This window comes from Mobula hypostoma, chromosome 1 (assembly GCF_963921235.1).
Source record: "Mobula hypostoma chromosome 1, sMobHyp1.1, whole genome shotgun sequence".
Taxonomy (NCBI): Eukaryota; Metazoa; Chordata; class Chondrichthyes; order Myliobatiformes; family Myliobatidae; genus Mobula; species Mobula hypostoma.
In genome coordinates this window covers 175,023,318-175,051,091 of record NC_086097.1, presented here as the reverse complement: position 1 = coordinate 175,051,091, position 27,774 = coordinate 175,023,318, and the positions used below count along the sequence as shown (strand labels likewise).

At 42.2% G+C, this 27,774-nt stretch overlaps 2 protein-coding genes across 5 annotated transcripts in view; one reads left to right on the top strand and one right to left on the bottom strand.

The window, feature by feature from the left end:
- Positions 1-665: 665 nt before the first annotated feature.
- Positions 666-27,649, bottom strand: rida (reactive intermediate imine deaminase A homolog). 2 transcript variants are annotated; one of them, XM_063060032.1, is made up of 6 exons: positions 27,499-27,649; positions 18,491-18,596; positions 17,664-17,718; positions 10,935-11,003; positions 9,460-9,515; positions 666-882 (listed from the first exon to the last, which is right to left on the bottom strand). In XM_063060032.1, exons 1-6 carry the CDS (start codon positions 27,561-27,563, stop codon positions 808-810), a joined length of 426 nt encoding a protein of 141 aa, XP_062916102.1. In that variant the 5' UTR covers positions 27,564-27,649; the 3' UTR covers positions 666-807. The 2 variants fall into 2 exon arrangements, with proteins under 2 accessions (XP_062916102.1, XP_062916113.1); XM_063060043.1 differs by lacking the exon at positions 27,499-27,649 and adding an exon at positions 23,351-23,525.
- The window catches only part of pop1 (POP1 homolog, ribonuclease P/MRP subunit), a 73,522-nt gene continuing 73,324 nt past the window's right edge, over positions 27,577-27,774 (top strand). For 2 of the 3 annotated variants that reach the window (XM_063059991.1, XM_063059981.1), the window contains exon 1: positions 27,577-27,774. In XM_063059991.1, the coding sequence (XP_062916061.1) occupies positions 27,708-27,774 (67 nt within the window). In that variant the 5' untranslated portion in view covers positions 27,577-27,707. The other variant, XM_063060018.1, reaches the window with a different exon arrangement.

Here is a 27,774-nt window from a genome sequence, read left to right as displayed (position 1 = left end):
GCAATAAAGCGCAAGGTCAGAAAATGGATTGTGAAGTCAGGAGTCCATCCTTATTGTACAAGGAGACTGGTAAGCAGTCTTGTAACAGTAGGATAGGAACTGTCCTTGAGGTTGGTCTTGCGTATTTTTCAGGTTGTAGCATCTTCTACCCAATGGGAAGGAGGAGAGAGAACATCCAGGGTGGATGGGGTCTTTACTGAGGCAGTGAGAAGTATAGACATGGAGAGGAGGCTTTTTTCCATGATGTGCTGTGTTCACAACTCTCTTCAGTTTTCTCGTGGTCTCAGGCAGAGCAGGTGCTATAGGACACTTTCTATGGTGCATCGATAAAAATTGGTGAGGGTCAAAGGAGCCATGCTGAATTACATGGTCAAGAACACACTCATAAAGTCACTTGAACCCAGACATGAAATATGTTAGCTCTGAGTAGGCAGGCAAGGAATGTTGGAACACCTAGAGCAAGTTTTCAGACACGGTCCAGAGAAACCCTTAGCTCTCCCCAGGTGGGACATGGATTTGGTTCCATTCAAAAGTCCCACAGCTCCCTCAGAGATGAGCGAACACAGAATTGTGGATGAGGACACTACAACCAAGCTGCCTCACCTCACTTCAACCACAGGTTAGAAGAATCATTAGCCTCTGAAAAATAAGACAATGTGTAAAATGGCATCGATGCTCAAAATGATTGTAGTGATTTGAATTCTTGCTTTTTATTATACCATTGATCCATACAAGGCAACAATAAAATCAAGGAGCTGTGTCCTCCCTTGTTGTGTGTATTACATTCTCGAAAGAATTGATCCCGGTTTATAATTTCTGGTCTAAGGGCCAATTCACAACAGGTCCCAAAACAGCCACAGCTTCAATCTCAACTCGACCTCCCTGCAAAGAAGATAAAACCTAGTGACACAACTGAAGTACATGTCTAGTCCAGGGGTCCCCAACCTTTTTTGCACTGCGGACCGGTTTAATATTAACAATATTCTTGCGGACCGGCCAACCCGGGGGGGCGGGGGTGGCGGTAGGGTTGCCAACGGACCAAGAGTAGCAGTCAAATACGTTGTGTTTACCCAGAAAAGACTATAATGACTATGAAGCCTTGCGCGGGCACCAGTGCGCATGCGTGTACCTGTCGATTTTTCAATTCTGCAAATTGTTGTTGGTGATTTTGTTCGGGGGGTGGGGCGGGGTGTTAATCACTATTGGAATATAGGTGATAAGTGGCTAATACACTCAATTTTGTTTTTAAAAGGGTTCATCTAACGAATTTAATATTAAACACACAGCACATATTTTCCTCGCATGAATATAGTGATAAGTCAATTACCAGGGGAGGACAGGAGAGCTTGAAGTAAATGTTGAACGAACTTCCAGTAGAAGTGGCAGAAGCAGGTTCGATATTATCATTTAAAGAAAAATTGGATAGGTGTATGGACAGGAAAGGAATGGAGGGTTATGGGCTGAATGCAGGTCGGTGGGACTAGGTGAGAGTAGCGTTCGGCATGGACTGGAAGGGCCGAGATCGCCTGTTTCCGTGCTGTAATTATTATATAAATCAATAGCATCATAACATTTTAAGTAACGTTTGGATATTAAACACACAGCACATATTTTCCCTGTATGAACATATAAAATCATTGCAACACACCAATATCGCTGAATCAGTGGGAGCCCTGGGCTTGTTTCCCTGCAACAAGACGGTCCTATCGAAGGGTGAAGGGAGACAGCGATACTCGAACGGGGTTCCTTATGTCCAGTCTATTCCACAATTTAGTTTTCGTTGCATTCATTGCAGAAAACTCCGCTTCGCAGAAAAATGTTGGAAATGGAAGCAACGTTTTCAGTGCTTTTGTGGCGATCTCAGGATATTTAGCCTTGACTTTGATCCAGAATGCCAGCAGAGATGTTATGTCAAACATACTTTTTAGCCTGCCGTCATTTGCAAAGCTTAAGGAGTTTTTCTCCTTCCTGCGCTGACATGGATAACGCGTGCGTAATGGCTCAACAGTGGCCGTGACAGGGAATGAGGAAAGGTGCAGCTGACTCATATCGCCAAATCATATCGTTTCCTCGCGGCCCGGTAGCACATGCTTTGCGGGCCCGGTGGTTGGGGACCGCTGGTCTAGTCAATAGGTGTGATTAGTTATGTGGATTCCACAAAACTGCCCACCTTATCAAACCCAGAGGGGAAAATCAAAACCAAAAATTTAAGGCAGGGATACTTAGCAAGTCAGCTATATTGAGACATTTCAGGACAAAGACATTTTCCTACTCATTGATATCTGGATTGTCATAAAAATCCACCCCATTCACTGATGTCTTTCAGGGAGGGATACAAGACCATAAGATAGAGGAACAGAATCAAGCCATTTCACTCATTGAGTCTGTTCTGCGATTTCATCATGGCTGATCCATTTTTCCACTCTGGTCTTTATCCCATCATGCCCTGACCAATCAAGAATCTATCATCCTCTGCCTTAAATATACATACAGACTTAGCCTCCACAGCTGTCTGAGGCAAAGAATTCCACAGATTCACCACTCTCTAGCTAAAGAAAATCCTTCTCATCTCTGTTCTAAAAGCCTCTCTATTCCGAGACTGTGTTCTCTAGTCTTAGAATCTCCCACCACAGGAAACATCCTCTCCACATCCACTCCATCAAAGCCTTTCAATATTTGATAGGTTTCAATTAGACCCCCTCTCATTCTCCTCAATTCCAGTGACTATAAGTCCAGAGCCACTAAACGCTCTTCACATGACAAGCCGTTCAATCCTGGAGTCATTTTCATGAACCTCCTTTGAACCCTCTCCAGTTTCAACACATCCCCTCTAAGGTAAAGGGCCCAAATCTCCACACAAGACTCCAAGTGAGGCCTCATCAGTGCTTTATAAAGTCCCAACATTACATCCTTGCTTTTATATTCTTATCCTCTTGAAACGAATGCTAACATCGCATTTGCCTTCACAGATTCAACCTGCAAATTAACCTTTAGGGAAACCGTGCACAAGGACTCCCAAATCCCCTTGCACCTCAGATTTTTTATATTTTTACTCCATTTAGATCATAGTCAATCCTTTCATTTCTTCTACCAAAGTACATAAACATTCACTTCCTGACCCTGTATTCTATCTGCCACTTCTTTGCCAATCTCCTGAACTGTCCAAATCTTCCTGTAGCCTCCCTATTTTCTCAAAACTACTTGCCCCTCTACTTATCTTCGTATTGTCAGCAAACTTTGCAACAAAGCCATTAATTCCATTATCCAAATCATTGACACAAAACATAAGAAGAATCAGTCCCAATACGGACCCCTGTGGAACACCACTAGTCACCGGCAGCCACCAGAAAAGGCTCCTTTTATTCCCACTTTTTCCCTCCTGCCAATCAAGAACTGCTTTATCCATGCTAGAATCTTTCCTGCAATATCATGGGCTCATAGCTTGTTAAGCAGCCTGAAAGGCACCTTGTCAAAGGCCTTCTGAACATCTAAGTACACACCATCAACTGATTCTCTTTTGTCTATTCTGTTTGTTATTTCTTCAAACTATTCCAACAGATCTGTCAGGCAAGATTTTCCCTTGAGAAAACCATGCTGACTACAGCCTATTTTATCATGTGCCTCCAAGTACCCCATAATCACATCCTTAACAATCGACTCCAACATCTTCCCAACCACTGAGGTCAGACTAACTGGCCTACAATTTCCTTTCTTCTGTCTCTCTCCCTTCTTGGAGTGAAGTGATATTTGCAATTTTCCAGTCTTCCGGAACCATTCCAGAACCTAGTGGTTCCTGAAAAATCATTTTCAATCTCTTCGGCCACCTCTTTCAGAACCCTAGGGTGTAAACCATCTAGTCCACGTGACTTAAACTGCGTGCATTCAATTATAAGACCTCTAGTCCTGTATTCACCTTTTTCGATTTTGTCCACTTTTACATTGCAATATTGTTGACTGCAATTTCACCCTATCATCAGCCTCTTCTTGATAGGAGTCTCACTACACATTGCCTCTGTTTGTAAACCAACTACCTCATCTTCCACAATGTCACTCCAGTTCCCATCCCCACCAAATTAGATTAAACCCACCCGAACAACTCTAGCCAATCTGCCTGCAAGGATACTGAACCCCCTTGGGTTCAGCTGTCACCCATCCCTTCCCCAGAAGAGATCTGTAAATCTGAACCCCTGCCCCCTGTACCATTTCCTCAGCCACACATTCACCTGCCAAATCATCCTATTCTTACCTTCAATGGCATGTGGCACAGGCAGTAATCCAGAGATTACTACCCTGGAGGCCCTGCTTCTCAGCTTTCTACCTAACTCCCAGAAATCTCTCTTCAGGACCTCCTCACCTTGTCAACCTATGTCATTGGTGCCAATATCTACCAAGACTTCTGGCTACTCACGCTTGCCCTCAACAATGCCATGGCCACGATTCGAGACATTCCTGATCCTGGCACCAGGGAGGCAATATACCATCCAGTTGTCTCTATCGCACCCACGGAACCTCATCTTTGTTTTCCTGACTAAAGAATCTCCTATCAGCATTACAGTCTTCTTCAACTCTCTGCTCTTCTGAGCCACAGCAGCAGACTCAGTGCCAGAGACCAGGTCACTGTGCCCCCCTCCAGTAGGTTGTTCCCCTCAATAGTCTCTAAAGTTACATGAGGGGAATGGCCACAGGTGTACTCTGCACTGGCTGTGCATTTCCCCTGCTTCTCCAGACAGTCACCCAGTTACCTGTCTCCTGCAAGCTAGGGGTAACTACCTCCCTGTAGCTTCTGTCTATTACCTCCTCATCCTCCCGTAGGAGTCAAAGATCATCAAGCTGCAGTTCCACTTCCTAAATATGTTCTCTAAGGAGCTGTAGCTCGGTGCACCTGGTGCAGGTGTATCTATCTGGGAGACTGGAGGTCTCCCAGACTTCCCACATCCCACACACATTCTCACTGTATTCTCACTGTACTATGCACTAATAGATAAGGAATGAACAAATAAGAACAGAGACAGAGTAACCTATAAGACAATCTACCTCACCAAAGCCACTAAAGAATGGCACACTCCAAAAGAATGACAATGACCATTCTGCTTGGACTTGGATAATATCCATGGTTCTTATTCTGACTGGCCTACACTGGACTCCTAATTCAAACAAGTAACTCCAACATTACCTAATTATGCCAAAACAAGTACACTGAAACCTGCCAGGCTAGCTAGCATCAAACTAAACACCAGATGCATTACACATGTTTTGCAATTACTTGCCCAAGTTACTCTAACAGCAGGCCAGGCAGCATCTGTAGGAAGAGGCGCAGTCGACGTTTCAGGCCGAGACCCTTCGTCAGGACTAACTGAAGGAAGAGTGAGTAAGGGATTTGAAAGTTGGAGGGGGAGGGGGAGATCCAAAATGATAGGAGAAGACAGGAGGGGGAGGGATGGAGCCAAGAGCTGGACAGGTGATAGGCAAAAGGGATACGAGAGGATCATGGGACAGGAGGTCCGGGAAGAAAGACAAGGAGTTGGGGGGGGGACCCAGAGGATGGGCAAGAGGTATATTCAGAGGGACAGAGGGAGAAAAAGGAGAGTGAGAGAAAGAATGTGTGCATAAAAATAAGTAACAGATGGGGTACCAGGGGGACTTTGATGTATGTTGCTTGAATTTCCAGCATCTGCAGAATTCCTGTTGTTTGCGTTTAAATTCACTACTGCGAAGCCTCTTCCGGTGATGCCTACACCGAAGAAGTTTAGATCCTCTCTTCGATGGGAGTTCAGTGAAACCATCTCTCACTGCTCCCCATCTGTAATTTCTTCGGCTCTTCTACTTTTCGAGCACACTTTGACTCAGACTCGCTATCACAGCCATATATCCTTTCTTGGAACGTGCCTCCGTCGCCAACTTACTCCAGTTGGCTTTAGGATTCTTTTCCAAGCCTCTCAATTTGGACCTTCTGAGGATCCCAAGTACTCACATTTTATTGACTCTGCCTCTCGCCGCTTCTCCCGTCAAGCTCTGAAGGCGACTCTCTCCGCCATGAGGAGGTACTTGGTGTCCCTATCCCAGACCCTTCCACACCTTCGGGACACCTTCTTCGCCGTCTGTAATGGTCCTACCCATTATTTCATCCTCCGTCGGATTCACGCCTGCAATCGTCGTTTTTTTGACTTTGTCATGTTAGGCAAAGATCTCAAGATCCTACATCTACGGACTCCAGAGCCTGCTGGCCCCGACGCTAGCAGGCATGAACTTCAAATTGCGGCCCTTGTCATTGATCTCGCCGGCTCCAAAACCTCGGGGCATATTCAAAACCCGGACTCCAGCAACGACCATGGAGACATTCAAAGTGATTGCACAACCACCAACTGCGACTCCAGCCTTGAACTCCAGGCCGGGTCTTTATGTGCTGCTGTTGTGACTCCCGTCTCCCCTTCCCCCACCACCACTCCGCAGCCCCGTCTTCCTCAGATCCCACCGTCAACTCCTGGGCCCTCAGAGGCTCCATCTTCCTCTTACCCTAACCCTCCCCCCTCCACTGACACCCCCAGCCTCCCCCCTCCCCCCTCTGATCCCAGCTCTCATCCGTGCTGGGTCTTTACCATCCCCTCCGACCTTCAACTGTCGGAGGCAGAACGCTCTGTTCTCAGTAAGGGCCTCACGTTTGTCCCCCCTCGCCCACACCTCAGCGAGTTCCATGTTCGCCATGATGCGGAACTCTTCTTCCGCCGTCTCCGTCACCGAGCCTACTTCTTCGGCAAGGACTCTTCCACCCCCACCAATGACCCCTTCTCCCGTCTTCAACCCTCCTCTTCTTCATGGACACCCCGCTCTGGTCTTCTGCCTGCTCTGGATCTCTTTATCGCTAATTGCCGACGGGACATCAACCATCTAGACTTCACCGCACCTTGTCCCCATTCCAACCTCACTCCTTTGGGACGCTCTGCTCTCCACTCCCTCCGCATTAATCCTAACCTTATTATTAAACCCGCTGATAAAGGGGGTGCTGTTGTAGTCTGGCATACTGACCTCTACCTTGCCGAGGCACAGCGACAACTCACCGATACCTCCTCTTATTTACCCCTCGATCGTGACCCCACTAAGGAGCACCAGGCCATTGTCTCCCACACCATCACCGACTTTATCTGCTCAGGGGATCTCCCATCCACTGCTACCAACCTTATAGTTCCCACACCCCGCACTTCCCGTTTCTACCTCCTACCCAAGATCCACAAACCTGCCTGTCCTGGCCGACCTATTGTCTCAGCTTGCTCCTGCCCCACCGAACTCGTTTCTGCATACCTCGACACAGTTGTATCACCCCTTGTTCAATCCCTTCCAACCTATGTTCGTGACACTTCTCACGCTCTTAAACTTTTCGATGATTTTAAGTTCCCTGGCCCCCACCGCTTTATTTTCACCATGGATGTCCAGTCCTTATATACTTCCATCCCCCATCAGGAAGGTCTCAAAGCTCTACACTTCTTTTTGAATTCCAGACCTAACCAGTTCCCCTCTACCACCACTCTGCTCCGTCTAGCGGAATTAGTCCTTACTCTTAATAATTTCTCCTTCGGTTCCTCCCACTTCCTCCAAACTAAAGGTGTAGCTATGGGCACCCGTATGGGTCCTAGCTATGCCTGCCTTTTTGTTGGGTTTGTGGAATAATCTATGTTCCGTGCCTATTCTGGTATCTGTCCCCCACTTTTCCTTCGCTACATCGACGACTGCATTGGCGCTGCTTCCTGCACACATGCAGAACTCGTTGACTTTATTAACTTTGCCTCCAACTTTCACCCTGCCCTCAAGTTTACCTGGTCCATTTCCGACACCTCCCTCCCCTTTCTAGATCTTTCTGTCTCTGTCTCTGGAGACAGCTTATCCACTGATGTCTACTATAAGCCTACTGACTCTCACAGCTATCTGGACTATTCCCCTTCTCACCCTGTCTCTTGCAAAAATGCCATCCCCTTCTCGCAATTCCTCCGTCTCTGCCGCATCTGCTCTCAGGATGAGGCTTTTCATTCTAGGACGAGGGAGATGTCTTCCTTTTTTAAAGAAAGGGGCTTCCTTTCCTCCACTATCAACTCTGCTCTTAAACGCATCTCCCCCATTTCACGTACATCTGCTCTCACTCCATCCTCCCGCCACCCCAGTAGGAATAGGGTTCCCCTGGTCCTCACCTACCACCCCACCAGCCTCCGGGTCCAACATATTATTCTCCGTAACTTCCGCCACCTCCAACGGGATCCCACCACTAAGCACATCTTTCCCTCCCCCGCCTCTCTGCATTCCGCAGGGATCGCTCCCTACGCAACTCCCTTGTCCATTCGTCCCCCCCATCCCTCTCCACTGATCTCCCTCCTGGCACTTATCCGTGTAAGCGAAACAAGTGCTACACATGCCCTTACACTTCCTCCCTTATCACCATTCAGGGCCCCAAACAGTCCTTCCAGGTGAGGCAACACTTCACCTGTGAGTCCACTGGGGTGATATACTGCATCTGGTGCTCCCGATGTGGCCTTTTATATATTGGCAAGACCCGACGCAGACTGGGAGACCACTTTGCTGAACATCTACGCTCTGTCCACCAGAGAAAGCAGGATCTCCCAGTGGCCACACATTTTAATTCCACATCCCATTCCCATTCTGACATGTCTATCCACGGCCTCCTCTACTGTAAAGATGAAGCCACACTCAGGTTGGAGGAACAACACCTTATATTCCGTCTGGGTAGCCTCCAACCTGATGGTATGAGCATCGACTTCTCTAACTTCCGCTAAGGCCCCACCTCCCCCTCGTACCCCATCTGTTACTTATTTTTATGCACACATTCTTTCTCTCACTCTCCTTTTTCTCCCTCTGTCCCTCTGAATATACCTTTTGCCCATCCTCTGGACCCCCCCCCCCGCTTGTCTTTCTTCCCGGACCTCCTGTCCCATGATCCTCTTGTATCCCCTTTTGCCAATCACCTGTCCAGCTCTCGGCTCCATCCCTCCCCCTCCTGTCTTCTCCTATCATTTTGGATCTCCCCCTCCCACTTTCAAATCCCTTACTCACTCTTCCTTCAGTTAGTCCTGACGAAGGGTCTCGGCCTGAAACGTCGACTGCACCTCTTCCTACAGATGCTGCCTGGCCTGCTGCGTTCACCAGCAACTTTGATGTGTGTTGCTTGAATTTCCAGCATCTGCAGAATTCCTGTTGTTTACTCTAACAGCAACTTCCTTACCAGTGATCTCTTCCACCAAGAACACAGGACACCACCACCATCATCAGATTTCTCTATAAATTACACACCATCTATCACTATTCCAAATCTTGAAACTGCTCCTCAGCTACACCCTTGGAATACCTTCACAAGTTCAGGACCCATTTAAGGGCGACAAGGGATAACCATACAGTGAAACATGCATCCTTGGGATACGGAAGTCCAAAATTTGGGAGGCACACACACACACAACTCACCCGCGGCAATGCTGCAACCTGATAAGCTGCTCTGGCCGGAAAGTTGCTTCTAAAATCTGAGAAGAAAACACAAGTTTAAATCAAATGGAAATTAGAGAAAACAGGAAGAGGCATTTATGTCTCTGCCTAATCTGATGCTAATCCCAGGTCTTCAACCATCCTATTTATCTGTAAGACCATCCTGCTTTTCCTTTCTTCCTCTTGTATCTCACTTCGCCTACCTTGGAATCATCTACAGGATTCAACTCAGATTGCCAATGATAGTCATTAATGACCATCTTCTACAGAACTGTGCAAAAGTCCTAGGCACATACAGTGGACATATATCTAGGGTGCCTACGACTTTTGCAAAGTACTGTATTTAAAGGCTCTATTTCCCAACTCTCCTATAAATGTCTTGTCTACATCTGTAACAAATTCTTTCATAATATTGAAGGCCTCAATTAGATTTGAATTTTGGAGGGAAGGGGCTTGCATACACAACCTTTCCTGATGGGAATCAGAATCAAGTTCAACATCACCGGCATATGTCATGAAATTTGTTAACTTTGCAGAAGCAGTACAATGTAATAAAAAGGAATAACCTTTTAGAAACACAGCATGGAGCAAGGCCATTCAGCCTGTGGAGTCTTTTTCATCTTTTCCTCCTAATTTTACTTCATGATTTTAAATATTTCAAATCAGATCTTAAAACCCCGACTGCTCTAAAGAGAGGATAGCTTCTCCAGTCTACACATAGAACTATCATTTGCCGTTTAAATAAACCTCCTCTGCTGCCTTTCTGAAACCTTCACATCTCTCTTGGCACCCAAATAGGACACAACTTCAGCCTTGGGACAGAATCAGTATATAAAGATTCATCATGTTTGAAAACACTGCTCCCAGCTTAACCACCTGTTAAAGATGTGGAGGACTTTCAATAATGCAAATTTCTCTGGCGATTTAAAGTGAGAAACTATTAAAAATTATAAAAGATTTCATTTAAAAGTAATAAGCAAAAATGTAAAAGATTGAACCATCCAGAAACTATCCAGCAAATTTGACCTCCCTGTTACCTTACTCCCAAAGCTCTGCAATCCCTGTTGAAACCATTGGGGTTAAAGATCCTTTGCAAGGCCAACCATATCATTCAGTCAGTTAAGCACTTCTGCATTTGTCAATGCATGTACTCCAGACCCAGCCTTTCTTTTATTTAATAGGCTAAATTCCACCAATCCCATTTGACGTTTGTGGGCAAGATCCACAAATGGAAATAATCCAAATAAAATTGCAGGCTTGCTATGTTGGCGCTAGAAGCATACAACACTGGCAGACTGCGCCCACCCCCTCCATCACAATCCTTGGAACGTGTTGGTCAGTGACACAAAAACGATGCATTCCACTGAATGTTTCAACATATAAGTAACAAAACTATTTAATTCTGAGTTATTCACTGGCTTCCCCGCCAGGAAAAGGAGCATAATAGTTCTACTTACATTGCTTGTAAACTTCATTAACACAGTTGAAGTCATTGATGTCTGCCAGCAGAACTGTTGTTTTTACAACTAGAAGATAAATTTATAAATTTCTCATTAACTACACAAAACTGCAAACTACTGGCATTATTAAGGGTTAGTGAATCAATAATTTAAAAATAAAAATGCATCTTTTGTTGTTTATTTTAAATATCTATCCTAAGTTCCATGAAGTAAGTCTCCATGGTGTTGTGAAGTAAATCTAGCCCTTCTACATACTTAAATCTAAACTGACATTAAATACTAGAAGGTGAAGGAACATCTGCAAACAGTTCATGATTCAGTGATAAGAACAGAAAATGTTGAAAACATTTTGCAGATCATTAGCATCTGCAGAAAGATCAGTGATCATTTCAGGTCCAGGAACCTTCGTCACACTGGTAAAGAGAAAAAGAAGTTAGTTTTCGGCAACACACACAAAATGCTGGCAGTTTAATCAGATCAGACAAGACATGAAAATGAACAAACAGTTAACGTTTTGGGCCAGGACCCTTCTTCAGAACTGGAAAGGGAGGGGGAAAACACCGAAATAAAAAGGTAGGGGGAGGAGAAGGATAGCTAAAAGGTGATAGTGAAGCCAGGTGGGTAGAAAAGACAAGGGCTGGAGAGGAAGGAATTGGATAGCGGAGAGCGGACCATAGTTTTTAGTAGAAGATGTGCCAAGGCAGGTCTGGGTAGAACAAAAGAAATAGAAATTAAAAAAACATGGTGGTATGGCTTTGCCAAATTTTTAGAATGTAATTAATATTCGATACACCTTGTTTTGGATTCATTATTCAGACATACATGATTGTCCTCTATGGGTAGATTTGGAGAAAAACTCGGTGAAGGGGTATTCTTTGGCCTCTTTACTGGGAGCTTCTCTTCCTTTTTTCCTTTCTAAGATTGGTAGTCGAGACCTCAATCCAATTATTAAACATAGATTAAGAATTTGGTTTCAGTTTCGTAGATTTTTTGAGTTTAATAACTTTGTTCTTTCTAGTAAAATCCATCTTAATTATTTTTTTAAACCATCAATTTCCGATCAGACCTTTTTAATTTGGAAAACTAAGGGAATAATAACTTTTAAGGATTTGTTTATGGAGGATGGTTTAATGTCTTTCACTCAGTTAGTGGGCAAATATGATTTATCTAATGCACACTTTTAGATATTTCCAAATGAGGAATTTTTTACATAGTTTACTTCCAAATATTCCCTCTGCTTATCTACCCAATACAATAGATACTCTTTTTCAGGTTAAACCATTTCAAAAAGGACTGATTGCATAGTTCCCTCTAAGCTGTGCGCATGTGCGCGCGCACATACACGTTTTTCAACCAACGCACAAAGGAAAATAATGTACGTACAAAAGGTAGTTAACTAAAATAATGTAGTAGTTAATAATTATTATACTTATTGAAAATAATCTTTTAGCTAACTGTTTCTGTTAACTAGTTAGTTGGTTTTTCAAATACCACAATGCACGTCACTAATTTACGTTACCTCACCTATCCTGTTCCGGTTTGTACAGCTGCATCATGGCGGCAGCCATGTTTGGCAGACAGTGTTCATACCGTAAAGTTTACAAAGATCTGTTTCAAATCCTGTAGATAGCTTACTAAGTTTTTATTGGAAAAGATATTGATTCACTATGTCGAATTCAAAAGAAGCGAAGGGCGTGAAGCGCAAAAGAACTGCAAATTTATTAAGTTGAATGGCTTAACAAAATAGTAGAAACTGTTACACTGAAAGCTCATGAGGTCATGAACGTTCAGCTACGAGAAATATTTATGTACGATTCAGAAAATGGAGTTATCTGTTTGTATTGTGATGTGAAAGTTGCTGGAGAATTTGCTAGTGGAAAGAAGTGGGATGATATTTGGAAACTTGACTTTTTGAAGTGTCATTTGGCAAGTAAATCGCATTTGGATGGTGTACAAAAGCTCAGGCAACAGAACCCATCATTACCCGTTACAGCAGCGGTCCCCAACCACCAGGCCACGGACCGGTACCGGGCCGCAAAGCATGTGCTACCGGGCCGCGAGGAAACAATATCAGTCAGCTGCGCCTCTCCTCATTCCCTGTTACGCACTGTTGAACTTGAACATAGGGTTGCCAACTGTTCCGTATTTGCCGGGACATCCCGTATATTGGGCTAAATTGGTTTGTACCATACAGGATCGCCCTTGTCCCGTATTTCTCCAGCTATGGTAGAGCGTTCCTATGAAAACTTTTGTGCCGAAATGGCATGAAGTGAAGAAGCAATTACCATTAATTTATATGGGAAAAATTTTTGAGCGTTCCCAGACCCAAAAGATAACTTAACAAATCATACCAAATAACACACAAAACTGAAAATAAATAACACTAACATATAGTAAAAGCAGGAATGATATGATAAATACACAGCCTATATAAAGTAGAAATAATGTATTTACAGTATAGTCGGGAAGATGAAGGGGAAATCAATTTGTGGGGAAAAAAATTGGCACGTACATGCATGCGCACATCACATACGCACGTCACGCATGCGCACACAGGTGACCGCGCAAGGCTTCACTGTCATGGTAGTCTTTCCTGGGGTAAAGTGTCCTGGGATTTGACTGCTACTTTTGTCCCTTATTTGGGAGTGAGAAAGTTGGCAACCCTAACTGTAAAAGACACGTTGAGGTAAGTTTAACCCCACTTGAACCCCCCCCCCGCCGGTTGGCCGGTCCGCAAGAATATTGTCAATATTAAAACGGTCCGTGGTGCAAAAAAGGTTGGGGACCCCTGCGTTACAGGAGTGCCACGTATGTTACGGTTGAGTGCAGATGAGCGAGAGTGAAGACGATCAAACCCAGAGGAGATCAAAGTTGAGGTACAAGAATGGTCAACTTTTGATTTTTCCGTCATTGCAGATTGTGACTTCACATTTGGCGATGAACAAGTTAATGCCTTATGTCTAAAATATCATGATTTTCTAGCTGAAAATATTGTAATAGTTAGACAGTTTAATGATTTCAAGAAAAAATTAAATCCAAACCAATTTCAAACTTTGCTCAAATGGTGGCATCTGTACTTCAAAATGAACAGTTTTGCGACCTTGCACAGTTGATGGACATTGGGGGAACCTTTCTTGTGTCTAGTGCGTACTGTGAGCGAGGTTTTAGCCTAATGAATCAACTCAAAACCAAGCTGAGAAACTGTTTAGGTGAATGTCATTTGGATATGTTAATGAGAATCAAAAGATATCAATGGGATGGAAGTTCTATTAGTCGAGATAGCGTTTACAAAGAATGGGTAAATGCCGAAGACAGGAGAGAGAAAAAATAACTGAGTGACTTAAATATGATAAAAATTAAATATCTCCAACCTGATGGCATGAACTTGACTTCTCTAACTTCTGCTAATGCCCCCCTCCCCTTCATACCTCATCCCTTATTTCTTATTATCATTATTATGATTTTCCCCCTTTTTTTCCCTCTCTCTGTCCCTCTCACTATACCCCTTGCCCATCCTCTGGGCTCCCCCCCCTTCTTTCTCTCTAGGCCTTCTGTCCCATGATCCTCTCCCTTCTCCAGCCTCGTATCCCTTTTGCCAATCAACTTTCCAGCTCTTAGCTCCATCCCTCCCCCTCCTGTCTTCTATCATTTCGGATTTCCCCCTCCCCCTCCCACTTTCAAATCTCTTACTATTTCTTCTTTCAGCTAGTCCTGACGAAGGGTCTCGGCTCGAAACGTCGACTGTACCTCTTCCTATAGATGCTGCCTGGCCTGCTGTGTTCACCAGCATTTTTTGTGTGTGTGACTTAAATATGTATGTTATTTTGTTGTTATTCTGTACAGTTTTATGTCAAATATTTTGTAAACCTACATAAACTGTCCCATGTGTGCATTCAGTGCGCACGTACTTTTGTCACAGGAAAAAAACTTGCACAATAGAAGATTTTTGCGCACACTGACTACTAAAAATTAGAGGGAACATTGACTGATAGCTATAATTTATAAATGGTTATTGAATTTGCAAAAGGTATCTAATGATAAAATTAAAGGTGCGTGGGAATTGGAATTTCGAGAGTCACTTTCAGATAATCAATGGGATAAAATTTTTCATTTGGTAAATACCTCATCCATTTGTGCCCATCATTCCTTGATACAGTTCAAGTTAGTACACCGGGCACCTATGTCAAAGGATAAATTAGCCCATATTTTTCCTAATATTAATCCTATTTCAGACAGATGTAACATTGAGGTGGCTATTTTAACTCATACGTTTTGGTCTTGTATCAAGATAGATAAAGTTTTAAAGACATCTTTCCAAAAGTTATCAAAAGTTTTGAATTTGGACCTACAACCGAATTTATTTACAGCAATTTTTGGGATCATTCCACCGGAAGCAAGATATGTTCCTGTTTCTGCTCAACGGATGATAGCATTTACAACTTTATTGGCTAGGAGAGCCATTTTGCTTAAATGGAAGGACTCTAATCCACCTACTGTTTTCTTTTGGCTTTCCTCCATTATGTTCTGTTTAAGTTTAAAGAAAATAAGAAGTCAGACATTTGATACAGCCTTTAAATTTGAAGAGACCTGGTGACCTTTTATTCAATATTTTCATATGGTTTGATTTATTGCTCTCCCAGTTACTCTCTCGAAACTTTGGATTTGATCAGAAAGTTTTTCTTTTTTCTTGCTTTACTCTCAACGTGGGCTGGCCGGTCCCTCTTTTTTTTTAAATTATTTTTCATTTTTTAAAAAAAAATATATAGAGAATAGTGGGTTTTTTCCTATATATAAAAATTATAAAAGTTTCTTTATCTTTTTTCTCTCTATGAAATGATAACAGGAGTATTTGATTTTTATTATATACTATTAGATTAATACTATGTATGATATGTATGATCTTGATAATGTTTATTTTACCTTTTATATGTATTGTTATCGATATAGGTATCAGAGATAATCCTCTTGTCTGTATACATGTACTTCTCAAAAAATTAATAAAAAGATTGAGAAAGAAGAACAAAAGAAATATCTCTGATAGGATAAGACCAAAAAAGTTAATAGATACAGTTAAAAGCACATTACGCATTTTGTCTGTATAACAGGCTATGGAACATTTCCAGTAGGCTAGACTCTATAAATAGAATAAGAAAAACTGAGCCCAAATGATTATTGGCAGAAGTGGCCAGTTCCAATTCAAACAGAAGAAAAAAAAACAATTACCTAAAGTTGGAGAATTCAATGTCAAACTTGAAAGGCTGAAACGTGTCCAGGCGGAAGACAAGACGTTGCTCCTCAAACTTATATTGGGCAAGTTGTAACAGTGCAGGAGGTGACAGATGGAGAGGTCAGTGTGTGACCAGGACAGTGAATGAAAGTGTTCACAATAGAAAATTTAGAGTCACACTGCAAACTGATCATAGGTGTCCACGAAGTGGTCACCTAACCTATATATGGCTTTTGCTATGTTTCAGGTCAGAGACATTCTCATTCAGAAACAAAAGATTGGCAAGGTAAACCACCAAGTCACGTTTTCTCTTAAAAAAAAATCCAACTATCCCTTGGATTTTTCATTTCTTGTCTCTGATTGTCATCATCCAAAGTATTTCGCTGTTGTTTTAAACTCACAAATTCTAACCAAAGTAAATTCTGACAGTATTCTCCTTAAAAGGATCATTAAACTTCTTTAAACAACACACATCAAAGTTGCTGGTGAACGCAGCAGGCCAGGCAGCATCTCCAGGAAGAGGTACAGTCGACGTTTCGGGCTGAGACCCTTCGTCAGGACTAACTGAAGGAAGAGCTAGTAAGAGATTTGAAAATGGTAGGGGGAGGGGGAGATCCAAAATGATAGAAGACAGGAGGGGGAGGGATGGAGCCAAGAGCTGGACAGTTGATTGGCAAAAGGGATATGAGAGGATCATGGGACAGGAGGCTTAGGGAGAAAGAAAAGGGGGAGGAGGAGAAAAAACCCGGAGGATGGGCAAAGGGTATAGTGAGAGGGACAGAGGGAGAAAAAGGAGACAGAGAGAAAGAATGTGTGTATATAAATAAATAATGGATGGGATATGAGGGGGAGGTGAGGCATTAGCGGAAGATAGAGAAGTCAATGTTCATGATGGAACAACACCTTATATTCCATCTGGGTAGCCTCCAACCTGATGGCATGAACATTGACTTCTCAAATTTCTGCTAATGCCCCACCTCCCCCTCGTAACCCATCCGTTATTTATTTATACACACACATTCTTTTTCTCTCTCTCCTTTTTCTCCCTCTGTCCCCCTCACAAGACCCCTTGCCCATCCTCTGGGCTCCCCCCCGACCTTTTCCTTCTCCCTGGGCCTCCTGTCCCATGATCCTCTCATACCATGATCCTTTCATATCCCCTTTGCCAATCACTTGTCTAGCTCTTAGCTCTATCCCTTCCCCTCCTGTTTTCTCCTATCATTTCGGATTTCCCCCTCCCCTTCCCACTTTCAAATCTTTTGCTATCTCTTCTTTCAGTTAGTCCTGACAAAGGGTCTCGGCCCGAAACGTCGACTGCACCTCTTCCTAGAGATGCTGCCTGGCCTGCTGTGTTCACCAGCAACTTTGATGTGTGTTGCTTGAAATTCTTTATTTTTCTTTGGTTATTTCATCTCATTTGCCTTAATTCATGAGTAAAAGCTCTCCTGTTATTGGCTGTAGCTGCACCAAAAAGAAAAAGCTATAAGTAATCCTCATACCATTATCATAGTCACAGTTTGCAGCTTTGAGGATCTCTCCCATGTTGATTAGAGCCTGTCAAAATAATTGCAAAAATTAGTTCATGCATTATAAATTAAAACAAATGTGACACTTAATCCCTTCACACACCCATCCCACTGCCTCCACTGATCCTCCTTCCCCAATGGGGGAAAAACAATAAGTAACCAAGATATAGAGGTCTAGGCAAAAGCCAGTGTTGTCCCCCTCTGCTTCAGAAGAGCAAAAGGGACAAACTACAATATTACAACCTATTAAACTTTACATTGGCAGTAGAGAAATTATTGGAGACTTTTCTTAAGGATAAGAACTACTTGGATCTGGAAGAGCATGGTGTTATTAGGGATAGTCAACATGGTTTTGTGCAGAAGTCACATTTTTGAGGTGGTGACAAAGATGATTGATGAGAAGGTGTATAGTTGGAGCTTTCACCAAGATCCCTCATGGTAAGCTGATCTAGAAGGTTATGGCACATGGGAACAACAGAGACTTGGCAGATTGGATTCAAAATTAGCGTGGCCAATTTTGGATTACAGAATGAAAGGAAAGGCAAGGCTAAAGAGTGCAAGGATTTAAGGTTTGCATACATTACTGTGCATTGACTACACTTCAAATGGTAAATACTCAGACTTCACAGATTCTGAGTATGGAGAAAGGCACCATGTAGATGTGTTAAAGCAAGAGGAAAGACAAGGTTAACATCAAGAAGTGAAGAACAATTAAAGTCATATTATTTATTGAAAGAATGTGGGAAGAGGGAAGTGTTAACATTCTGAGAATCAATGCACTTGTTTTATGAACGTATTACCTGCTTGGCTTCCTGTGATGTTCCTCCAGGTACAAGTTGCCCAGTTGCAGGGTCTAGTCCCAACTGTCCAGAAATGTACATGGTTCGGTCCACCACTACAGCTTGGCTACAAAATATAGTTACAAGGCATACATGTGTCACAGGCCAATAAGACATGACAAAACAGCAGCAACCCCAATTCTGGAATTCCTTCCACATCTCTCATCTCTTAAAATGCTCCTTAAAACTTGAATATTTGCCAAGTTTTTGACTGGGACTATCTCATTGGGCAACACAGTTGCCGTGGATAAATTGGGTCGAAGGGCCTGTTTTCATGCTATGAGACTCTGGGACCCAAGTAGGCAAAATTTTGCTCACTTGCGATCCCATGAAGGGCCACAAGATGTTTTACTCAAATGAAGTCCCAGAAAGAAAGAGTAGAAGTAGGTTAGAGAAAACTTGTCTATCAGGTTCTTAACAAGCATGCAGAAAAAGTTAGGGATGCTGCAATATTAAATAACAGGATTTGTCTGGCCCTCAAAAAAAATCATGAATGTGGATACTCTTTACTTCTGATTTGGAGTCAGAGTCGTACAGTACAGAAGGAGGCCATTTGGTCCATCACATCCATGCCACCTCTTGTACCTACCTATACGACCTCCATTTACACGTTAGGTCTGTTGGTTTCTATGCCTTGGTCATTCAAGTACTTGTCTGGATGTTTCTTAAATGTTGTGAATACCTGTATCCATTGCCTCTTAAAGCAGCACATTCCAGTCTGAAACCAACCTCTGTTACTTACTCTAAATCTTTTCTTCTCACTTAAACCTATGTGTCCCTTTTCACTGACACCCTACCATGTGAAAAATACTTCAACTATATACCTATAATTGTATTATAATCTCATAATTTTATATAACTATCAAGTCACCTCAGCCTCCTCTGTTCCATGGAAAACAAACTCAGCCTATCCAATCTTTCCTTTATACTGTAATGCTCCATGTTTGGCAATTAATCTGCTCGAAAAATTCAGGAATTGCAAGATTTTGATCTGAAAATTGATGACAGAACATTCTGGTGAATCTCCTCTACACCTTCTCTAGAGCATTACTCTTCAATCTGGTTGGTTGAAGAGTCTCATTATTGATTGTCCCAGTCTGAAGCTGCACAGATGATTACCCTGCATCAGGGACTGTGTTACATCAAATACTGTGTCAGATGAATTTCTGCTCTGAATCCGAAAACAAATTGTGGACAGCCATCAACAAAATGAATGACAAATTCATTTCCTTCACTGCCATCTGCAAGATTTGAGCCAAAAGATGAGAGGTGACATTTTCCTAATGTGACCCTCAAACTTATCTCAGAATAAATGGAAGATCTCATAACCTAGAGCCAGGGGGAAAAAAACATGAAAAAGTTACATCAAAAAACTGGAATGTAGGTCAAAGTTGAGTTTACTGTCATTATGCACAGTAACATACAGGTGCAATGAAAAGGTGCCTATAAAAAGTATGCACCTCCCTTGGAAGTTTTCATGTTTTATTGTTTCACAACATTGAATCACAGTGGATTTAATTTGGCTTTTTTGACACTGATCAACAGAAAAAGACTCTTTCGTGTCAAAGTGAAAACAGATCTCCAGAAAGTGATCTAAAATAATTTAAATATAAAACACAAAATAATGGATTGCGTAAGTACCCATCTCCACCTTTAATATGATACACCAAATCACCACTCATTAGAAGTCACATAGTTAGTTAAATTGAGATCTGTTTTTAGTGACCTGTGCGTAGTCAAGGTGTTTCAATTGATTGTAGTAAAATACACCTGCATCTGGAAAGTCCAACTACTGTTGAGTCAGTATCTTGCCAAAAACTACACCATGAAGACAAAAGAACATTCCAAGCAACTCCATGAAAGGGTTATTGAAAAGCACAAGTCAGGAGATGGATACATGAACATTTCCAAGTCACTGACTATCCCTTGGAGTACAGTTAAGTCAATTATCAAGAAATGGAAAGAATACGGCACAGCTGCAAATCTGCTCGGAGCAAGCTGTCCTTAAACTCTGAGTGACCACGCAAGGGAACTAGTGATGGAGGCCACCAAGAGACCCATGACAACTCTGGAGGACTTACAAGATTCAGTGGCAGAGATGGGAGTGACTACACATACAACAACTGTTGTCCGTGTGTTTGACCAGTCGAAGTTTTATGGGACAGTGGAAAAAAGAAAGCCACTGTTGAAAAATTCTCACATGAAATCTCAGCTAGAGTTTGCAAAAAGGCATGTGGGAGACTCTGAAGTCAGCCGGAAGATTCAATGATCTCATGAAATCAAAATTGAGCTTTTTGGCCATCAGACTAAACACTACACTGCACATCATCAAAAACACACCATCCCTAACGTGAAGCATGGTGCTGGCTGCATTATGTTGTGGGGATGCTTCACTCCAGCAGGCCCTGGAAGGCTTGTGAAGGTAGAGGGTAAGATGAATGCAGCAAAATACAGGGAAAACCTGACGTAGTCTGCAAGAGAACTGCGACTTGGGAGATTTGTTTTCCAGTAAGACAATGGCCCCAAACACAGGAATGGCTGAACAACAAAGTTAATGTCCTGGGGTGCCAAGTCAGTGTCCAGACCTCAAAATTAAAATTTTCCCCAATTAAAATTTAGGGGAAAAATTCCAGTGTCCAGATGTGCAAAGCTGATAATGACCTACACACAGACTCAGGGCTATATTTGCTGCCAAAGGTGCATCTATTAAATATCGACTTGAAAGGGGTGAATACTTATGCAATCGATTATTTTGCATTTTACATTTGTAAATAATTTAGATATCTTTGTAGAGATCTGTTTTCACTTTCACATGAAAGAGTTGTTTTCTGTTGTTCAGTGTAAAAAAAAAGCCAAATTAAATCCACTGTGATTCAATGTTGTAAAACAATAAAACATGAAAACTTCCAAGGGGGTGAATACTTTTCAGAGACACAGTACTTGCAGCAACATCACAGGCCCATTGTCCAATAAGCAGCAACTACAAGAAAATAAAATTAAACATAAATATAGGATACTTCCCATGGTCCCTTGTGCAATGCCCATTCTTCTTACAGATGTATCAAGTGTGTAATTATAGATTTCAGCACTCCAGTTATCTCTGCAACACACACAAAATGCTGAGAAAAAAGTACCGTTGACGTTTTGGGCTCCGCTAGCTGACAATCAGTGGTGTTAGGCAGATGGCTTTTAATTTGATCCAGTAGGTTTTTTTTTTGGCTAGTGTCAAATCTTTTTGTGGCATCTTGGCAAGGGTCTCAATTTTATTTAAAAGTAAAAATAAAAAAAATAAAATTATCAAACATTATTATTTTCATGAATGAGTCTTTCAGCCCAAATGGATAAAAATAACACAAGCACACGCAACTGTTTGTTCTAGGCATGGTGTAACGTCTAAAGGCCATACAAGTGCACGTGACAGACTCTATAAATTACATAAATAAATAAGATGCTAAGACATTACAGCAGAACTATGCCACTCAGTTCATCAAGTCTTCTCCGTCATTCCATCTTGCCTGACTTATTACTCCTCTCAACTCTATTCTCCTGCCTTCTACCCTGAAATCTTTGACCTTCTGACTATCCAAAAACCCATCAAACTGTGCTTTAAATACACTCCATGACTTGACATCCACAGCCATCCATGGCAATGAATTCCACAGATTCACCACCCTCAGATAAAGAAATTCCTTCTCATCTCTGTTCTAAATGGATGTCCCTCTATTCTGAGGCTGTGCCTTTTGGTTCGAGATTCACCCCCCCCTCCAATTGGAAACATTCTCTCCACATCCACTCTTAGTCTTTCAATATTCAACAGGTTTCAAAGAGATCCCCCTCATTCTTTTATAATCAACTTAACAATAAAATTCGTTATTAATTGTTACATTGTCTTCTCTTGCTAGCTTCCATGGTTTTCAGTTGAAATACCCCCAGCACTCTCCTTAATGTCATTTTTCCAATTATGGTCTTACTATTTCCAAAATTCATCACTTCAGACTTCTCCACAGTGAATTTCACTTGCTGAATCCACCAACTCTAACAAACCTCAAGAGTGGTAGATTTTGAACTGTTTCACCTTTTGCTTTCCATGTCTTCTCAAATACTTTTATCCACACTGCCTCCTTTATTCCACGGGCTCCAATTCTGCTAAGAAACTCAGGTCCATAAGACATAGGAGCAGAATTAGGTTATTCAGACCAGTGGGTCTCCAGCATTCAATCATTGCAGATTTATTTCCCATCTCAACTTCATTCTCCTGCCTTCTCCCTATATAACCTTTGATGTCCTTAATAATCAAGGGCCTTTGTACTTCTACTTTAAATATATCCAATGGCTTGATTCCCACAACTGTCTACGGCAATGAATCCCACAGAAATTAAAGAAATTCCTCCTCATCTCTGTTCGAAAGAGACGTCCTTTTATCTTAAGGCTGTGCCCCCAGACCTAGATTTCCCCACTATTGGAAATATCAGCTCCACGTCCAAGCTTTTCAATATTCAGTAAGCTTCAATGCTAAATCCTGCAATGCAAGGAACCTTTCATTCAAGGCAGATATTATTCTAACATTACAGAATGACAGAAAGCTCTGCAAAACTTTGACTTTTCGGAAATTGAAGATAACTTTATAGCAATCAATCATTAACTGAAGAGCACTTTAATTTCATAGATTACTGAACCCACAATGTTTAAATCAGAGCAGTAAACAAAATTACCAGGTTTTAACAACAATGAAATCTGCTCCCTCCCTTTTAATAACATTACAGCAAATATACCAATAACTCAATATGGCCAGCACACTGGAGAAGCTCATGGTTTTAATACCTGTAAATTCCAAGTTTAATGGGGGCTTTAGGAGAATAAACGAGAGCTCGTGTCGTAGCCATGGTTGATTTTGCATCTGCTTACAGTTCCTCAGACCGATTAATAATTAAGTAATAGTGTGACCTTTGGAACATACTGGTTGAAAGAACATTGGCAACAGTTACTAACATACAACAATGGTGATGAGTGTGCGTGTCTGCATGCGTGCATCCGTGATGATGTCCTTTTCATGGATTTTACAAGGCGTGGAGCGACCGAGAGACTGTGTGTCACACCACTCCTCACACAGACATTTCTCAGTATTTTTCCCTTTATTTTACGAGGTCGAGTTGCGATCTCGACACTCAACCCAGCATGGATGGAAAGTGTACTCGGGAGCGGACCTGACTGCCTTCGAACCCGGGAACGTCCACTCCCGGGCCCGGTGCCGATGTCATTGCGCCACCAACCGGCCCCTAAAGAAATTTTTTTAAAGTTTCAAAATCATTTTATTTATCCCTTGCCTCTTACAGCAATAATAGCAATTCACCTTTTAACATCAAAACTTTCTGAAGTGCTCCTGAGGAGCACTATCAAACACTTGGTGAAACCAGTCCTTGCTTTATCTCTCCATCTTTATTTTCCATGTGAGTTGATTTAGCTGTTATAAAAACTTAGAGGAGTAGGAAAAATAGCTTGCTGTACCATTCAATATAGTCATGACTGAATCAAACTTTTTCTTCAGTACCACTTTCCCGAACTCTTCTTTGTTAATGTTTAAAGAACTGTCAATCACCACTTTGAATATAATGACTTATTTTGTCTCAATACCTTTTTCTGAGTAGCAAATTCCAGAGGCACAGCCTCCCTATCTGTCTTAAATAGTGGACTCTATTCTGAAACTAGTTCTAGACAACCCCCAAGTATATTTGAGGATATATCCCCCTAGATATCATTTAATTCTGATCACCAGCTACCACAGACGGGCCTTCCTGGTGGCCAAATATACTAATTACCATTCCCATTAACATGTCAATTTATGGCCTCCTTGTGCCAAGATGAGGCCACCATTTGGGTTCCCTCCGACCTGATGGCATGAATATCAATTTCTCCTTCCAGTGAACAAACCGTACCCTCTTTATTTCACACTCAGAGCTTTTACTTCATATCACCTACCTATTACTTCCCTTTGGGTCCCCTCCTCTTCCCTTCCTGCTATTGTCCAGTCTCCCCTCCTATCAGATTCTTTCTTCTACAGCCCTTGACCTTTCCCACCCACCTGGCTTCACTTTTCACCTTCCAGCTAGCCTCTTCCCTCCTCCCCCCACCTTTTAATTCAGGCATTTTGCCCCTTCCCTCTTAATCCTGAAGAAGGGTCTTGGCCCATTATGTCGCCTGTTTACTCTTTTCCATAGATGCTACCTGACCTGTTGAGTTCCAAAAGCATCTTGTGCATGTTGCTCCGAATTGTCTTGCTGTTATCACTGATAAACTGTAACGCCTGTATAAGGTTAACTCTTGCATACACTTCCTTAGCTGATGGATATTTACTATCGATTTGTAATCCAGGGAGCGGGAAGCACAGAATGAAATATCGCTGTGTTGATTGTATGTTCTAGTATCAATTGTTTGGCAACAATAAAGTATAAAGATTTCTAGCATCTGGAGATTTTCTCATGTTTTAGGTATCCCCAGTAGAAGCTTCCCTACCCACCCACCCCCAACCTCCAGCATTCACCTTGCATTCCCCAAAGAATCCTACGTATTTCAGCAAAACTCTTTCAAAATGCTGGAGGAACTCAGCAAGTCAGACAGCTTGGCCCAAGACGGTGACTATTTATTCCCCTCCATAGATGCTGCCTGGCTTAGAGTTCATCCAGCATTTTCTGATTTCCAGCATTTGCGCCAATAAGGTTCTCTTTCTAAGTCCAATGAGAATACCGTCCATCTGTCAACCTTTTCTATCTCCCTCCTTAAACAAGGTAAGCAAAACTGTATGCACTCATCCATGTGTAGTTTCACAACTGTTTCACAAGTCTACATTCATATTTAATTATTTATGGTTTTATTACTATTATTTATGGTGCAACTGTAACGAAAACCAATTTCCCCCAGGATCAATAAAGTATGACTATGACTATTTCCCTCTTCTGTACTTAAAGTCCTTTGCAATTAAGGCCAACATTCCATCAGCCATCCTAATTACTTGTTGCATCTACCTGCCAGACCTTTGTGTTCCATGAAGGGACTCTAGAACACTGAATACCACAACACTTTGCAAATGCACTCCATTTAAATAATAAATTGCTTTCCCATTCCTTCTGTCAAAGTGAATAACCTCAAAACTTTCTACATACCAATTTCTTGCTCACTCACTTAATTTTTTGCATGCTATTGTGCCCTCATCACAGTTACAAGCTGAATTATCAGCAGTCTTTTACAGTACACACCCAATTCTGTTACCCAAGTCATTAATATAGAATGCAAGTACTAAAAAGCCAATTTTTTTGAAAAGGGACACCATAGAAAAAATCCTATCCAGATGCATCACAGTTTGGTATCACAATTTTTCTGCCAAACAGTGCAAGAGAGTTATGGACAAAGCCCAGTCTATCATGAAAACCCAACTCCCTCTTCTTTCACCAGCCATTGACTGCCCACACTTGCCGCTGACTCAGTGAAGCAGCCAACATAATCGAAGGCCCCTACCACTTCAGTCATTCTCCCTTTACACTCTTCAATCAGGCAGAAGATACAAAGGCTTGAAAACACACAGCAGTATGTTTAAGGATAGACTGTTGAACAGACCACTTATATGGTAAAGATCGAATTTTGATCTCTCAGTTTGCTTGCTCCTTACACTTCATTTGCCTACCTGCACTGCACTTCCACAAAGAAAAACTGTGCTCACAAAAAAGGCATGCCAGCAGCTCTACTTTGTTAGGAGTTTGATGGGATTTGATACATCCGAAGGAGAGCATTCTGACTGGTTGTATCCCAACCTGTTATGAAGGGTTCAATGGACCAGGATCAAAGGAAGTTTTCAAAAGGCTGTAGACACAGCCAGCTCCATCACAGGCTCCTTCCCCATCCTCAATGACACCTTCAGCAGGCAGCACTTGAAGAAGATGGCATCCATCACTAAGGAACCTCAGCATCTGGGACATGCTCTCTCCTCATCACTACCATTAAGGAGTCTGAAGACCCATACTCAACAACTTAAGAATAAGTTTCTTCCCCTCCATCATCAAATTTCTGAATGGTAGATGAACCCATTAATACAGGGGTCCCCAACTTTTTTTGCACCGTGGACTGGTTTAATATTGACAATATTCTTGAAGACCGGTCGACCGGGGGGGGGGGTGTTCAAGTTCAACAGCGCATAACAGGGAATGAGGAAAGGTGCAGCTGACTCATATCGTTTCATATCGCCAAATCGGTTTCCTCGCAGCCCGGTAGCACATGCTTTGCGGCCCAGTGGTTGGGGACCACTGCAGTAATACCACTTCACTATTCCTATATTTACATTATTTTGTAATTTATAGTAATTTAAGTCTTGCACTGTACTACTACAGTAAAAACAAATTTTATGTGTCAGTGATAATAACCTTGATTCTGAATACTACATTCGGTTAAATGCTTTTTCGTTCATACTACCCCAATGTACTTATACACTGACAGATCTGTACAGCTGGCATGCAAAATAAAGTTTTTTCACTGTGTATAACAATGATAAACCAATTACCATTACTATGCATGAAGTTAGTTGGAACCAATAGCTTGTACTTGCAACGTGCTTTGGAATTGGTTTATCATTGTCACATGTATTGAGATAGAATGAAAAGCATACCTAACATACTGCACATACAGATCAATACATTACAGGTAGTACAAGTTAAAACAACATCAGAATGTAGAACAAAATGTACCTGCTACAGTGCAAGTAGACAATTGCGTTGTCGGGATATCCTAATGTTTTTATGGGTAGACAAGCAGTTTTAAAGCATAGTCAGTGTTGCAATGCGGACAGCAGTCGCCACACCAAGTTGTGATACATCCAGATAGGATACTAGGTATGGTACATCTTACCATTTACATGTAATTATGAATTAAATAACGTCGATCTATTTCCAATCAATATCGCTCCCACCAATGCAAGCTAACTTTACCTGTAGGGACCGATTGCTCCCGGTGCCTTGGCAGTACTAATAATACGTCTCACGAGTGCTGCCATTCTAATGGGCAAAGTTCAACTAGGCACACTTCCACAGTGCGCATGCGCAATAACCCTATCCTTCGTGATGTACCACGGGAGTTGTAGTCTCAATGCGCTCTTGGCTTCTCGACTCCCAGGATGCAGTGGTAGTTCCACCCTCCGATGAGTAGGCAAATTTCATTGGTTGGTTCGTTGCCTCAGAGCACAGCCCTGCTTCGCCTGAGGATCG